This window comes from Triplophysa dalaica, chromosome 11 (genome assembly GCF_015846415.1).
Source record: "Triplophysa dalaica isolate WHDGS20190420 chromosome 11, ASM1584641v1, whole genome shotgun sequence".
NCBI classification, from domain to species: domain Eukaryota; kingdom Metazoa; phylum Chordata; class Actinopteri; order Cypriniformes; family Nemacheilidae; genus Triplophysa; species Triplophysa dalaica.
In genome coordinates, this window is record NC_079552.1 from 260,001 (window position 1) to 275,000 (window position 15,000).

General features: G+C 37.5%; 1 protein-coding gene across 4 annotated transcripts in view; it reads left to right on the top strand.

The window, feature by feature from the left end:
• Positions 1 to 15,000, top strand: part of dntt (deoxynucleotidyltransferase, terminal) — a 67,254-nt gene that overhangs the window by 9,290 nt on the left and 42,964 nt on the right. For all 4 annotated transcript variants that reach the window (XM_056760158.1, XM_056760159.1, XM_056760161.1 and 1 more), the window contains 4 exons: positions 1,890 to 2,006; positions 4,321 to 4,491; positions 9,313 to 9,384; positions 13,194 to 13,317. In XM_056760158.1, the coding sequence (XP_056616136.1) occupies positions 1,890 to 2,006; positions 4,321 to 4,491; positions 9,313 to 9,384; positions 13,194 to 13,317 (484 nt within the window). The remainder of the gene's footprint in view (positions 1 to 1,889; positions 2,007 to 4,320; positions 4,492 to 9,312; positions 9,385 to 13,193; positions 13,318 to 15,000) is intronic.

Here is a 15,000-nt window from a genome sequence, read left to right on the forward strand (position 1 = left end):
CTCAAACTCTCATGACAGACACATTTCTAAGATTCATGACAGTTTTTCTCAGCAGAAGGACAATTCATTCCATCTCCATTTCGGAAATCTATAGGAGAAACAATTGAGATTTGAGTTCTAGTTGTTTTGTGTGTTTATGTGTGTTTGCAGTGATATGAGGATGTGTGTGTGTGTATGTGAGATGCTGCACGGCTATGAAACAAGCGGGCAGTTAAAGTTTTGCACTTCAGTTTCCAGAAGATCTTTTATCCGTGAGCTGAAGAGAACACACACTGACGCTCCGTCCTCAGAGACATCTGTTCCTTCATTAGTCACGCGTGTGTTCAGAGACGTGAACTCACAGCCTGCTGCTGTTTAGGGTCTGATCTCATTAACCCGAGCGGACACGCATCACCTGCTCATGTGTTCTTCATTAACCCTCAGCACACGCTTCATTCACCTGTTTAAACAACATCTTCTCTAACATCTATCAACACCATGAAGAATCTGGATCAGAGTTTGCTGAGAATATCAACCGTATCTTGAGCATCACTTTAGAAGAAAGGAAATGACAATGAAACATGAGAAACAGTGAATCTGCTCGGGGGTTTCTTGAAAAAAAAAGAGTGGACCGTAGGAGAGCAGAAACGTTGTTGACAAATGTCACATTGTTCATATTTACAGACACTTTTATTGCACATGTGTATAGTTTTTGTATGCATAGCAGTCATGTATGTTGTATTCTATCTATAGTCTGTGGAGAAGAATGTTTTTTACTTTGAACACGAGAGTTTAATGGAGTCCATTTAAAGGGACAGTTCACCCAAAAATATCAATTCTGTCCTCATTTACTTAATTATACATATTGATGAACACAAAAAGATATTTGGAAGAATACTTGTAACCAAACCAGAAATGTGTTTGTACATTTCTTTGTTCTGTTGAACACATAAGAAAATATTTTGAAGAAAGTAGGACATCAAACGGTTCTGGAGCACTTTTGATGTTCTTCGTCATTTGTCCTCCTGTGCAGGTCACTGATGTCCAGGAACTGTTTAGCATTCTTCCCGATTTCTTTCTGTTTTCATCAATCAGTATAATTGAGTAAATGAGGACAGATTTTTCATTTTTTAGTGAACTATCCTTTACATCTCATTGCTGTGAAGAAGAAGAAAGGGGCTTTTGTTCTTCACATTTCTGCAGTGAATATGATGGACTTTGGCTCTATATTCTCTGAGGTTAGTTTTACAGCGAAGTCTCAATTCCTGGGAATGAAAATGACATTTGAAAGTGCCGTAACTGTCATGATTCGATGGGAAGAAAGGTAGAGAGATTAGGTGGTGGTTTGGCCGGGTAATGGAGGCATTATATATCCAGATGTATTCTCTGCTTCTGAGGGAGGTGAAGGCCCTGAAAGTGAATAAACGCCAGTGATTTTCTTCATTTATGAATGGCTTTGGCTCAGAAGATGACGAGATATCGGCTCTTTTTCCACTCAGATATGAACGTGGCCGCTTAACATTGCTCCCGGTCAGAACGGTGTGTTAGCGTTTAGCTTCTGCACATCTCTCAATCGCCCATTATCACAGCGCAGGTAATTTACTCGGCTGAAGATTTCCATTGTGTCAAGCAATTATTCCCCATGGCCCCGGATTCCTTTCACTGCACATGACATGAGAGGAGGACGAATATTTCTTGCTTTAAATGAATAAAGAATAAAGTGAATTCAGAATGGTTGTGATTGATGTTGATGATTTTTCTCTTTTGGATGAGGGTCTTTATCTCTGTTCAGATGTGTTCAGACCTCTCATGAGCAGGAGAAGAGAATGTCTGGAGGTTCTTCTCATAGGCTTTAGATTGAAGTTTATATCGATCACGTGTGTTCTGATTGATTCTCTTTCTCTGAACAGAATCCTGCTGTAGAGCGGAGGTCATCCTCTTCTCCGGCCCCCAAACCAGTGTCTACTGTGTCTCCATTTGCTTGCCAGAGACGGACCTCTTTGGATAATCACAATAAAAACTTCACAGTGAGTTCACGCTGTTATATTCGTCAGAAAAACACTTATTCGATTAGATGAAACACAATCCTTTGTGAGCACGCAGACACACACACACAAAGGAAGCCTCACTCTGACATCACTACACATTTAATGATTGAGATTTCACACCACAGAGAACATTATTCATTATTTTAAAACCTGTCATGCAAGTCCATCTTGATTCAAACAGTTGATGTGGTGATGTAAGAGAACATTCAGTTATATATGAGGCATGTGGTGCCAACTCAACTCAAAACAAAGATTCTGCGAGACTGACCGATCACATGATCCATGACTCCTGATAGAGATCTGTTCCAGACTCTGATGTGTGGCTTTATTTCACTTATTTAACTGGGATTGCAATGCATCCGTTCCCACTGTTTTCATTGGTCAAATAATGTGAATCTGTTCTTGAATGAAACTGTTGTATTGTGACACACTAAAGACTCATGACTGCTGACAGCTGTTTCTACTGGACATCTGATCATCTCCAGATCAATTGTTTCTCTCACAAACATCTCAATCATCTCATCTATTTCTATAGCAGTTGCATTTTCTCTCCTGAGCAAACAGGATTCAGTTTGATGATATTTGACAGAATTAAATCACAGCTCAGTGACGGTTCATCTTCATCATACTTCATTTCATTTCTCTTAAATAAGAGTTTGGTATATAAAACAAATGCTGAATGTTTCACAGTGTTACAGATGAAAGACGCCTCGTGAGTTCTTAAATGTGTGTCACTTTCATTTTGGCACAGCACAACACGTCTTCTTCAGCAACACAGAATGTTGTGTATTTTGGCAGCGTCTCAAAGTTTTCGTGTCGTTTTCCTCTGAAGAGCTCAAGGTGAAACTGCCGGGTGGATGTTCATGTATTGACTAAATACTTAACGCCCGACATGAGGGAAGTTTTGCTTTAGTGAATTTTATAAAAGGCTTCTGATCTTCCGTAAGAAATCTGTTTGAGCAGAAATACAACTGAGGAAATACTGCAGGTGACACTATGAAGATGTTCTCTTTGTGCATTTCATCATTTGTGTTTTCACTATTTCAAATGTCACCGGGTTCATATCACCACATTCATCATAGAGTACACAAACTGAGCTGTGCGCAGATGCTCCCACTTAAACATCACAGACCCTCAACAGTGAGCAGAATATCTTTAAACCCTCAAACCCATGTTATGATCTGCTTCACTGATGTGGAAATGAGACCGTTGTACCAATCGCACTGAGACGTTTCAAATGATTCTAAACATGCATATGAAGATTCTTTGTTCTTATAAGATATGGTATTTGTCAAATCCAGTTCATGGGTAAGTTCAGTTGGAGAGAGATGAGAGGAGGAGAAGAGAACAGATGTGAAGGTGTGAGTGGGTCATCATCATTCACTGTTGTGTGCTGTCTGAGATACAAACTCTGTGAGGAGTTCATTGTATTGGATAAAGTTCTGTGTTTCTCAGGATGTGATGCCCTTCTGGTGTGGACCGGATCAGTTCACAATGATCAGATCAGTTCACAATGAGTGCATTGTGAACTGATGGATCCTGAAACATCATAACTTCAGCCAATCAGATTAGAGCTGTACATTAAGAGGGATGTTGACATCAGACGGCCAGAGAACACACTGTGAGCATATGAGTTTCAGTTAAATCAATATGTGAAAACTCAAGACATGATTGGTTTGCAGATGTTTGGTGGCTGAAGAAATCAGCTTCACTTAACAAATATTGAACATGTGAGATCTCACAGCAGAGATCGTCACCCGTGCATCATCACATACTCAATGCTAATATAATCATAAACAGCAGCTATAGTAGAAAATCATCAGGACACTGTGCGTGTGCGCTCATGTGTAATCAAATCTCTTTATTGCACACATCTTGTACACAAGTGTACCGATGGTGAAATTCTTAGTTACAAGACTCTTGGCCATGGCAGTACAAGCAACAAGATGTACAATATACATAAATAACAATATACACACTTTACACAATAAACAATAAATAATTGACAATTGAACACAATATACAGTACACACTAAAGTGTGTTTGTGCGTGCGTGTTCACTCCTGTAGCTGCTGCCGGTTCTTCTCTGTATATGTAGTGTTAAGGAGCAGGAACATCTATGTCGTTTGAATGTTTGAAAATATGTGAGGAGCTGTGTGTCCTCTGTCCATCTGTTGTGGTTCAGATCTGTTTTCCTGAACCCGTTCTGTCTTTTATTTCACCTCTTGTCTTCTTTCTTATGCGTATCGTCTCTGATTCCCACATGTCATTCTCCGTCATCTTTGTGCCTCAGGACGTGCTGGAGGTTTTTGCCGAGAACATGGACTTAAGTGGGAATCAGGGTCCGTGTCTGGCGTTCCGCAGGGCCGCTTCAGTCCTGAAGAGTCTCCCCGCCACCCTGAGACACCCAGAGGAGATGAAGCACCTGCCCTGTCTGGGAGAACACAGCAAAGCCATAATAGAGGTGTAGTATCTCTCTCTCTCTCTCTCTCTTGAGGAATTGGCGTCCTGTTTCATTATTGTGTACTGATTTTAAAATACTGTCAAGAGCTATAACTAATAGGTTGAAGAAATGTATAACAACTATAATTCATGAGGATCAGTCGTACTGTATACCCAAAAGAACAATTTCAAATTTCAAACACATCAAATTGACATTGGACTTTTATCTCTAGATCAAGAAAAAGCTTTTGACAGAGTGGACCATTTATATTTACAGAAGACTTTGAAGGCTTTTGGCTTTGGTCCACAATTTATCTCCTGTGTTAAATTGCTATATAATGAAACATCTAGTATGCTGAGAATTAATGGTTGTCTGACTAGACCTTTCGCAGTAACTAGAGGCATACGACAAGGATGTCCTCTTTCTGGACTTTTGTACTCAATGTCCATTGAACCTTTTCTGTCATCTTTAAGGAAGTGATTGCATGGACTTGTTGTTCCTAGGTTTCAAGAAATTCCATCTGTAAAACTTACAGCGTATGCAGATGATGTGACTGTATGTATGAGAAACACTGATGATGTATCTGCTTTGATTTATAGCTTAGGAATCTTTCAAAAGGCAACATCTGCTAAAATTAATTGGGATAAGTGTACATCCCTGTTACTGGGTGAGTGGCAAAATATAGACCCTCCTCAGCTTCCACAACAGTGTAAATGGATTAAGGATGGTTTTAAGGTTCTTGGGGTATATTTGGGAACTGACTCTTACATGAAAAAGAATTGGGAAGGTCTAGCTGATAAAGTAACAGGGAGACTACAAAAGTGGAGGTGGATTCTTCCAAAGTTGTCTTATAGAGGGAGGTGTTTAATCGTCAATAACTTGGCAGCCTCAATGTTGTGGCACCTGTTTACAGTGCTGGACCCTCCTGAAGTTCAAAAAAGTTTTGTTAATTTCTTCTGGGATGGTTTTCATTGGCTTCCTCCCGGAGTCTTATATCTCCCTGTGATTGAAGGAGGACAAGGACTCATTAATTTAGAAGCAAGAATTAAAACATTGAGACTTCAAGCATTACAGAAATTGCTATACTGTTCAGATAAGATTCCTTGGATTGCATATAGTTTGTCTATTTTACAAGATATAGGAGGAATCGGAATGGATAAGCAGTTGTTTTTAATTGAAAAATAATTTGTCTCGAAAGTTACTTGTTCTCTTTTAAAGTTTTATGAGTCTGTGTTCAAAGCTTGGCAATTGTTAAAGAAGGATGGAAAAGAGAGTGAACATTATGGTGTTTTAGAACCATTGTTCTTTAATCATTTTTTTAAAACAAACTCATCAATGTCAAGTACAGTAGTTGATAAGTTTTTAAAAACTGGAATAGCTACTGTAATGGACTTAATTGACTCTACAAAAGGTCAATGGCATTCAAATGGATCAATAGCTGACCAAGTCGGGCTTAGATCAGAAAGATACGTTGAAGGGTTAATGGAGGATCTCAAAAAATCTTTTCCTCAATCCTTCTTGACCTCTGTAAATATTTTTTTGGAAAATGGTGAGAATTCTTTGACCTTTCCAGATCTTAGGGTAGGAATAGGATTTGAATTGGATGAAGATTTAAATAGTACTTTGCTATTAAAGGGATTTAAAGATGAATCGTTTCAGAACGTGGAAAAGAAAATGTCGTATGGAATGTGTGTAAAATCCTTCTTTCATGCTCAATTGAAAGGACGTGCTGATACCAAATGGAGAAAATATTTATAAATTTGTTCAGAACTAACTCCATCATGGAGGTGTTTGTATAAAACCCCATTCCTAAGAGATCTGGGGATCTTGAATGGAGAATACTTCATTGTGTTGTTGCAACAAATACACTGCAATACAAATGTTCACTGCATTCATTCATTTATTTATTTATTTAGAAATTAGATGTTATTTATTAGAATGAACTTACTCGTTGTATAAATACCATGCACTGTGCTGTGTTTTAACTTTTCTTTTTTCCTGTTTGCCCCTGTAAAGCTGCTTTGAAACAATACACATTGTGAAAAGCGCTATATAAATAAACTTGAATTGAACAAATAGTTTGGTGTCAAAATGATATGTAACGGTTTCATGTATATGTCCTTTTTGTAATGTTTCTGATACAGTTTTTCATTGTTTCTCTGATTGTTTCAGATTAACTACCTTGTTTGAATTGTTGGAAAGAATATTAACTGAACTCGGGTTTATGTTTACAAAAAATCTGTTTATTATTTATTTTGGGCTTGAAATATAAGAAGGAATGGAGAGCACAGTGCACGCTGGGGAATTTTCTGCTAGGGCAGGCAAAGTTGGCAATTTTAAAGTCCCACACATGTAAAAATGAGGGGGAAAATATTGATTTGGTTGGCATGTTCAAATCATTAGTAAAGTACAGGGTTGCTGTAGAATATGCATATTCTAAATTAACAAATAATATGATTTTTTTTTATTCAAGGTGGAGTGTAAAAAATGCTCTTGTGGTGAGGGATGTTTTTGGAGAGTTATGGTTTAATTGGTAAAATTGTGATTTTGATATTATTATTTTTATTTAGTTATTATTTATTTTTGTTTTGTGTGGTGTACATAATTGTTTTAAACTAGTTGTTTGATTAAAAGAGGTTTAAAAGTAAAAAAAAGTCCCTGTCTCTCTCTCTCTCTCTCTCTCTCTCTCTCTCTCTCTCTCTCTGTCTCTCTCTCTCTCCTTCTCTCTCTCTCTCTCTCTCTCTCTCTCTCTATCTCTCTATCTCTCTCTCTTTCTCTCTCTCTCTCTCTCTCTCTCTCTCTCTCTCTGTCTCTCTCTCTCTCTCTCTCTCTCTATCTCATCTACAACCAACCCTAACCAAACACTTTTTAAAGAAAGATAGCACAAATACACTTACAGAGTGCTTCAGAAAATAAGTTTGTTATTGAAACTGTACGCACTTTTGAGAAATGCAAAACAAATACATTAAAAGTAAAATGTCTGGATGTGTTGTGTGGTTGTGTTGTTGTGTGGTATGTTCTGACTGTATGTATATTTGATATGTGTTTTGACAGTCATGTTCTGATTCTGTGTGATGTGTATAAAGGTTTAGTTTAAAAGGAGAGAGTTTGAGATGAAGTGTGTTTTCTCCAAAAACATGAAAGGTTGCCTTTAAATTGTACATTTGGAAATGTCCTGTTGTGTGTCTGTGTCCATTTTCAATAGAAATTCTATTTCAAGAGTCTTGCATCATCTAATGAGATTTATTTTTAAAACCATCTTGCCGTGAGTTTACATATTGCCCTAAAAATGCAAAAAAAAAATGTTGTCATTATTTATTGAGTAGCGTAGACCCAAAAAATGTAGTTGGGCAACATCTTGAGGGTTCGGTAAGAATCAGGGCGACAACAGGAGCGAGAGTTTGTGTGACCTCATTCATTAAGAGACGACATGAAATATTTACACTTTTATACGTCTTAAAAAACATTTTAAATAGTGAAGTCATTAAATGTTTTTCAGCATCTAAAAACAAACATTATTGTGTAATCCAGGGGTCTCCAGCCTTCTTCTAAACGAGGGTTACGTGTAGAGAGATCATCTAGAGGGCGAGTTGATGGATCAGAAAACACGTTCAAACTTTAAACTGTGTGATACATTATTTTTAAGGTTTATGTTTTTTTTCACAGTTTATTTCACCTTAGTTTCACCTTCACCTAATTTCACCTTCACTTTAAGAGCTAATACACAGATCCAGCGTACTGTTACATGTGCGTTTTGTTTGGAACTTTCTTTATTTGTTTTAAATAGGTGCCAGCAGGGGCATTTTTCACATCTTTTGACTTAAATTATCACATTATGACATCATTATTTGTTCTGAACAGAAGTTGTCCGCTAAAGCCCACGCCAGCGCAGGTGATTCTGTGACCCATCTCGCCAAAGCGCCTTTCACAGTGTTCACCTAATATAACATATGATATTTGTTCAAAATCTTCATTAATGTAAATACCAACGTCACCCTGGACTTCAAGACACATTTATCTGTTTAGTAATAATGTGGAAACTGTGCTTAAGTATAGAAAAAACTTATTTCTACCTCATAAAGCAACTTATATGAGGGGTATACAAAGAAATCATGATATAGTCAAAATAGACTTAAACGTTCTTTAATAGAGACGAACATATTAAACGTTTTTGGTTAATATTTTCTGCTGGTCTGGTAATGTTATCCACAAGCTTGAAACTTTTTATACTTGAATTCACTCATACAGAATAACTACATAAATCATTTACGATTAAGCTCTGTTTCCGTCCAGTGAGTCAAAGAGAACAGACACAAACCTGACTGGCGCCCAATATCACATAGGAAAATTTAGATTTCTGTAAAGGAATAACTGTAGGTTTAAAAATGTATTGAATTGAAAAATATGCTCAATGTTATGAATGATTTCAAGAGATTTATTTGTTAAATGTTTTTCTATCGTGTTTAATTGCGCACATCTTCTTGTCGGATAAAAATGTATCCGACTCAATTCAGCTCATACTTTTTTATGCACTTTTTTAGAATTTTTGTGCTTCTTTGCGTATGACCTGTCTGCTCACAGCACGCACATCTTCTCAAGCCACAGGGATCAGATTGAGTTCTCTTTGACATGTGTTTGCACTTGAATTTTCCAACAGCAATGTATAAAAACACGATCAAATGTTAAATGTTAAACTTTCATGAGGATGCAGAACTCGGCGGATGGGTCATTCATGTGCAGCTCTTATTGTTGAGCCCTCACTTTAACACATGTTTCAATCATGTGAGTCATTCATGTGCTTAGTGTCCGCTCCTCATCTTTCTTGTCTTCTTTATTTCACAGGAGATGTTTGAATGTGGAAGATCCTCCAAAGCTGAAGAGATCCTGAAGGATGAGAGATATCAAACTCTGAAGGTGAATAAAGTAAATCATGAGATGAAGGTGTACGTCTCAGTGTTTGTGTGATGATGTTTGTGTGTCAGTTGTTTAACAGTCTCAGTGTGTGTAATGATGTTTGTGTGTCAGTTGTTTAACAGTCTCATTGTGTGTAATGATGTTTGTGTGTCAGTTGTTTAACAGTCTCATTGTGTGTAATGATGTTTGTGTGTCAGTTGTTTAACAGTCTCAGTGTGTGTAATGATGTTTGTGTGTCAGTTGTTTAACAGTCTCAGTGTGTGTAATGATGTTTGTGTGTCAGTTGTTTAACAGTCTCAGTGTGTGTAATGATGTTTGTGTGTCAGTTGTTTAACAGTCTCATTGTGTGTAATGATGTTTGTGTGTCAGTTGTTTAACAGTCTCATTGTGTGTAATGATGTTTGTGTGTCAGTTGTTTAACAGTCTCAGTGTGTGTAATGATGTTTGTGTGTCAGTTGTTTAACAGTCTCAGTGTGTGTAATGATGTTTGTGTGTCAGTTGTTTAACAGTCTCAGTGTGTGTAATGATGTTTGTGTGTCAGTTGTTTAACAGTCTCAGTGTGTGTAATGATGTTTGTGTGTCAGTTGTTTAACAGTCTCAGTGTGTGTAATGATGTTTGTGTGTCAGTTGTTTAACAGTCTCAGTGTGTGTAATGATGTTTGTGTGTCAGTTGTTTAACAGTCTCAGTGTGTGTAATGATGTTTGTGTGTCAGTTGTTTAACAGTCTCATTGTGTGTAATGATGTTTGTGTGTCAGTTGTTTAACAGTCTCAGTGTGTGTAATGATGTTTGTGTGTCAGTTGTTTAACAGTCTCAGTGTGTGTAATGATGTTTGTGTGTCAGTTGTTTAACAGTCTCAGTGTGTGTAATGATGTTTGTGTGTCAGTTGTTTAACAGTCTCAGTGTGTGTAATGATGTTTGTGTGTCAGTTGTTTAACAGTCTCATTGTGTGTAATGATGTTTGTGTGTCAGTTGTTTAACAGTCTCAGTGTGTGTAATGATGTTTGTGTGTCAGTTGTTTAACAGTCTCAGTGTGTGTAATGATGTTTGTGTGTCAGTTGTTTAACAGTCTCAGTGTGTGTAATGATGTTTGTGTGTCAGTTGTTTAACAGTCTCATTGTGTGTAATGATGTTTGTGTGTCAGTTGTTTAACAGTCTCATTGTGTGTAATGATGTTTGTGTGTCAGTTGTTTAACAGTCTCAGTGTGTGTAATGATGTTTGTGTGTCAGTTGTTTAACAGTCTCAGTGTGTGTAATGATGTTTGTGTGTCAGTTGTTTAACAGTCTCAGTGTGTGTAATGATGTTTGTGTGTCAGTTGTTTAACAGTCTCAGTGTGTGTAATGATGTTTGTGTGTCAGTTGTTTAACAGTCTCAGTGTGTGTAATGATGTTTGTGTGTCAGTTGTTTAACAGTCTCAGTGTGTGTAATGATGTTTGTGTGTCAGTTGTTTAACAGTCTCAGTGTGTGTAATGATGTTTGTGTGTCAGTTGTTTAACAGTCTCAGTGTGTGTAATGATGTTTGTGTGTCAGTTGTTTAACAGTCTCATTGTGTGTAATGATGTTTGTGTGTCAGTTGTTTAACAGTCTCAGTGTGTGTAATGATGTTTGTGTGTCAGTTGTTTAACAGTCTCAGTGTGTGTAATGATGTTTGTGTGTCAGTTGTTTAACAGTCTCAGTGTGTGTAATGATGTTTGTGTGTCAGTTGTTTAACAGTCTCATTGTGTGTAATGATGTTTGTGTGTCAGTTGTTTAACAGTCTCAGTGTGTGTAATGATGTTTGTGTGTCAGTTGTTTAACAGTCTCAGTGTGTGTAATGATGTTTGTGTGTCAGTTGTTTAACAGTCTCAGTGTGTGTAATGATGTTTGTGTGTCAGTTGTTTAACAGTCTCATTGTGTGTAATGATGTTTGTGTGTCAGTTGTTTAACAGTCTCATTGTGTGTAATGATGTTTGTGTGTCAGTTGTTTAACAGTCTCATTGTGTGTAATGATGTTTGTGTGTCAGTTGTTTAACAGTCTCAGTGTGTGTAATGATGTTTGTGTGTCAGTTGTTTAACAGTCTCAGTGTGTGTAATGATGTTTGTGTGTCAGTTGTTTAACAGTCTCAGTGTGTGTAATGATGTTTGTGTGTCAGTTGTTTAACAGTCTCAGTGTGTGTAATGATGTTTGTGTGTCAGTTGTTTAACAGTCTCAGTGTGTGTAATGATGTTTGTGTGTCAGTTGTTTAACAGTCTCAGTGTGTGTAATGATGTTTGTGTGTCAGTTGTTTAACAGTCTCAGTGTGTGTAATGATGTTTGTGTGTCAGTTGTTTAACAGTCTCAGTGTGTGTAATGATGTTTGTGTGTCAGTTGTTTAACAGTCTCAGTGTGTGTAATGATGTTTGTGTGTCAGTTGTTTAACAGTCTCATTGTGTGTAATGATGTTTGTGTGTCAGTTGTTTAACAGTCTCAGTGTGTGTAATGATGTTTGTGTGTCAGTTGTTTAACAGTCTCATTGTGTGTAATGATGTTTGTGTGTCAGTTGTTTAACAGTCTCAGTGTGTGTAATGATGTTTGTGTGTCAGTTGTTTAACAGTCTCAGTGTGTGTAATGATGTTTGTGTGTCAGTTGTTTAACAGTCTCAGTGTGTGTAATGATGTTTGTGTGTCAGTTGTTTAACAGTCTCAGTGTGTGTAATGATGTTTGTGTGTCAGTTGTTTAACAGTCTCAGTGTGTGTAATGATGTTTGTGTGTCAGTTGTTTAACAGTCTCATTGTGTGTAATGATGTTTGTGTGTCAGTTGTTTAACAGTCTCAGTGTGTGTAATGATGTTTGTGTGTCAGTTGTTTAACAGTCTCAGTGTGTGTAATGATGTTTGTGTGTCAGTTGTTTAACAGTCTCAGTGTGTGTAATGATGTTTGTGTGTCAGTTGTTTAACAGTCTCATTGTGTGTAATGATGTTTGTGTGTCAGTTGTTTAACAGTCTCAGTGTGTGTAATGATGTTTGTGTGTCAGTTGTTTAACAGTCTCAGTGTGTGTAATGATGTTTGTGTGTCAGTTGTTTAACAGTCTCAGTGTGTGTAATGATGTTTGTGTGTCAGTTGTTTAACAGTCTCATTGTGTGTAATGATGTTTGTGTGTCAGTTGTTTAACAGTCTCATTGTGTGTAATGATGTTTGTGTGTCAGTTGTTTAACAGTCTCATTGTGTGTAATGATGTTTGTGTGTCAGTTGTTTAACAGTCTCAGTGTGTGTAATGATGTTTGTGTGTCAGTTGTTTAACAGTCTCAGTGTGTGTAATGATGTTTGTGTGTCAGTTGTTTAACAGTCTCAGTGTGTGTAATGATGTTTGTGTGTCAGTTGTTTAACAGTCTCAGTGTGTGTAATGATGTTTGTGTGTCAGTTGTTTAACAGTCTCAGTGTGTGTAATGATGTTTGTGTGTCAGTTGTTTAACAGTCTCAGTGTGTGTAATGATGTTTGTGTGTCAGTTGTTTAACAGTCTCAGTGTGTGTAATGATGTTTGTGTGTCAGTTGTTTAACAGTCTCAGTGTGTGTAATGATGTTTGTGTGTCAGTTGTTTAACAGTCTCAGTGTGTGTAATGATGTTTGTGTGTCAGTTGTTTAACAGTCTCAGTGTGTGTAATGATGTTTGTGTGTCAGTTGTTTAACAGTCTCAGTGTGTGTAATGATGTTTGTGTGTCAGTTGTTTAACAGTCTCAGTGTGTGTAATGATGTTTGTGTGTCAGTTGTTTAACAGTCTCAGTGTGTGTAATGATGTTTGTGTGTCAGTTGTTTAACAGTCTCAGTGTGTGTAATGATGTTTGTGTGTCAGTTGTTTAACAGTGTCTTTGGTGTTGGACTCAGAACAGCAGAGAACTGGTTCACTAGAGGACTGAGAACACTTGAACAGATTCTGTCTGATCCCAGCATCAGACTCAACCGCATGCAGACGGCAGGTAAGTCAACAATCATGACATCAGACGCTCATGTATTCATCAGTCATGATGTGAAGCTCAGAACACGTGTGTGTCCTGTCATGGGTGTGTTTATAAAAGCATGTTTGGTCAGTGCAGATGACTGTTTGTGAAGCAGCAGAAGTTGTTGTTGTGTCCTCTGGGAGTGAATGTTTAATGTTGTTGTGCGTCTCTTCTGTCTAGGAGTTTGTTTACATTAACACTGTGCTGTCGTGTCTGTTATGAATGATGATGATGATGATGATGATGATGAAGAGTTATTGTTGTCTTTTAGAGCCACTCCTCTGTCTGACCGTTCCCCGCCACACCTCCAGTGTTAATGACAGATGGGTTGGATGTGTGATTTCACTTTAATGAGATTAAACACACATTGGGCCTCGTTCATGGAACACGAGCAGAACGATTTTTTTGTGTAAATCTTTTGTAAAGTCATTCAAACATTAATTTTTCAGATTCATGAAATATTTTCGAAATCTTAATTGGTACGAAAAAAAGGTACGCCTGCTCCATAGCACGTGTAAATAGTGCATAAAACCGCACATTAGGGGTGGGCGATCTAGAAAAAAATTCAAATCACGATTTTTTCCAGATAGATCACGATTTACGATTTTATCGCGGTTCTTCTTCAAGTTGGTTTTAAGACTATTTTGCAAATTAAAGGGGCTTCAATACAGCCAAACTAAGTCCCCATATAAAAATATACTCTTTACCATTTATATTATGAAGAATATTTTAATCAAGTTAATATTTAATGCAAGTGCAAGACCATAAATCAGCTGTTAGAAAAAACTTTACATTTTGAATTTTGTTTTTCATCTTGTTGCGGCACTCGGAGTAAAGCTGTGGAATGGGCGTGGAGGATAAATATTTTTGGCTGGGTATTTCGTAACGTGGATCTACGACTTTGAGCAGTTTTTTAAAGCCCTCATTTTCCACAGTCTTTATGGGAATCATGTCTTTGGCCAGGTAAAATGCGACCGCGTCAGTGACATCTTTCCAGCGCTTGCTCGTTCTGTCATACAGATACGTGTTTTTTTTTCTCAAATGGTTCTTTCGCTAAAGTCGTTGTTTAAGACTTTTAGTTTCCGTATGCTTGGTTGTACCTGATTTACTCGCGTGGGATCCCTTTATAATTTGACTGTCGGCATACTCTTTCAGTCCCTTTTATTTTGAGGTGGTTAAAAAGGTTCGTTGTGTTGCCTTACGACGCTCGAATCTTATCATTGCCACATTTGCAAATAACTGTTGTTTGGGCCGTGTCAGTTGGGGAAAACCCAAACCATTTCATTATTACTGATGGAGAACTTTTTTTAGGGACCAAGTCCTCCGTGTTTCCCTCCATCTTCACTGACCGCGTCACTTAATCTTACTGAATTCACAAGCAACGTATACGAGCTTGTTAACATGGCGCAATCTATCGCAAGTATGTGGACGAATTCTATAGAACAGCACTATATAGGACGATTTAACGATTTTCCCGAAAAAGTGGATCGTGCAGTCATTTTAATCGTTCACGATCTAATATCGTCATATCGCACACCCCTACCGCACATAATGTTCTATGTTATTTAAGACAAACTGATTTATTTATATTTCAAGAGTTATTTGCCCTGCTGCTTTTTAACTTTTGGGTAAACCGCAGGGTTAGTCACTGTCCTTTTCTAC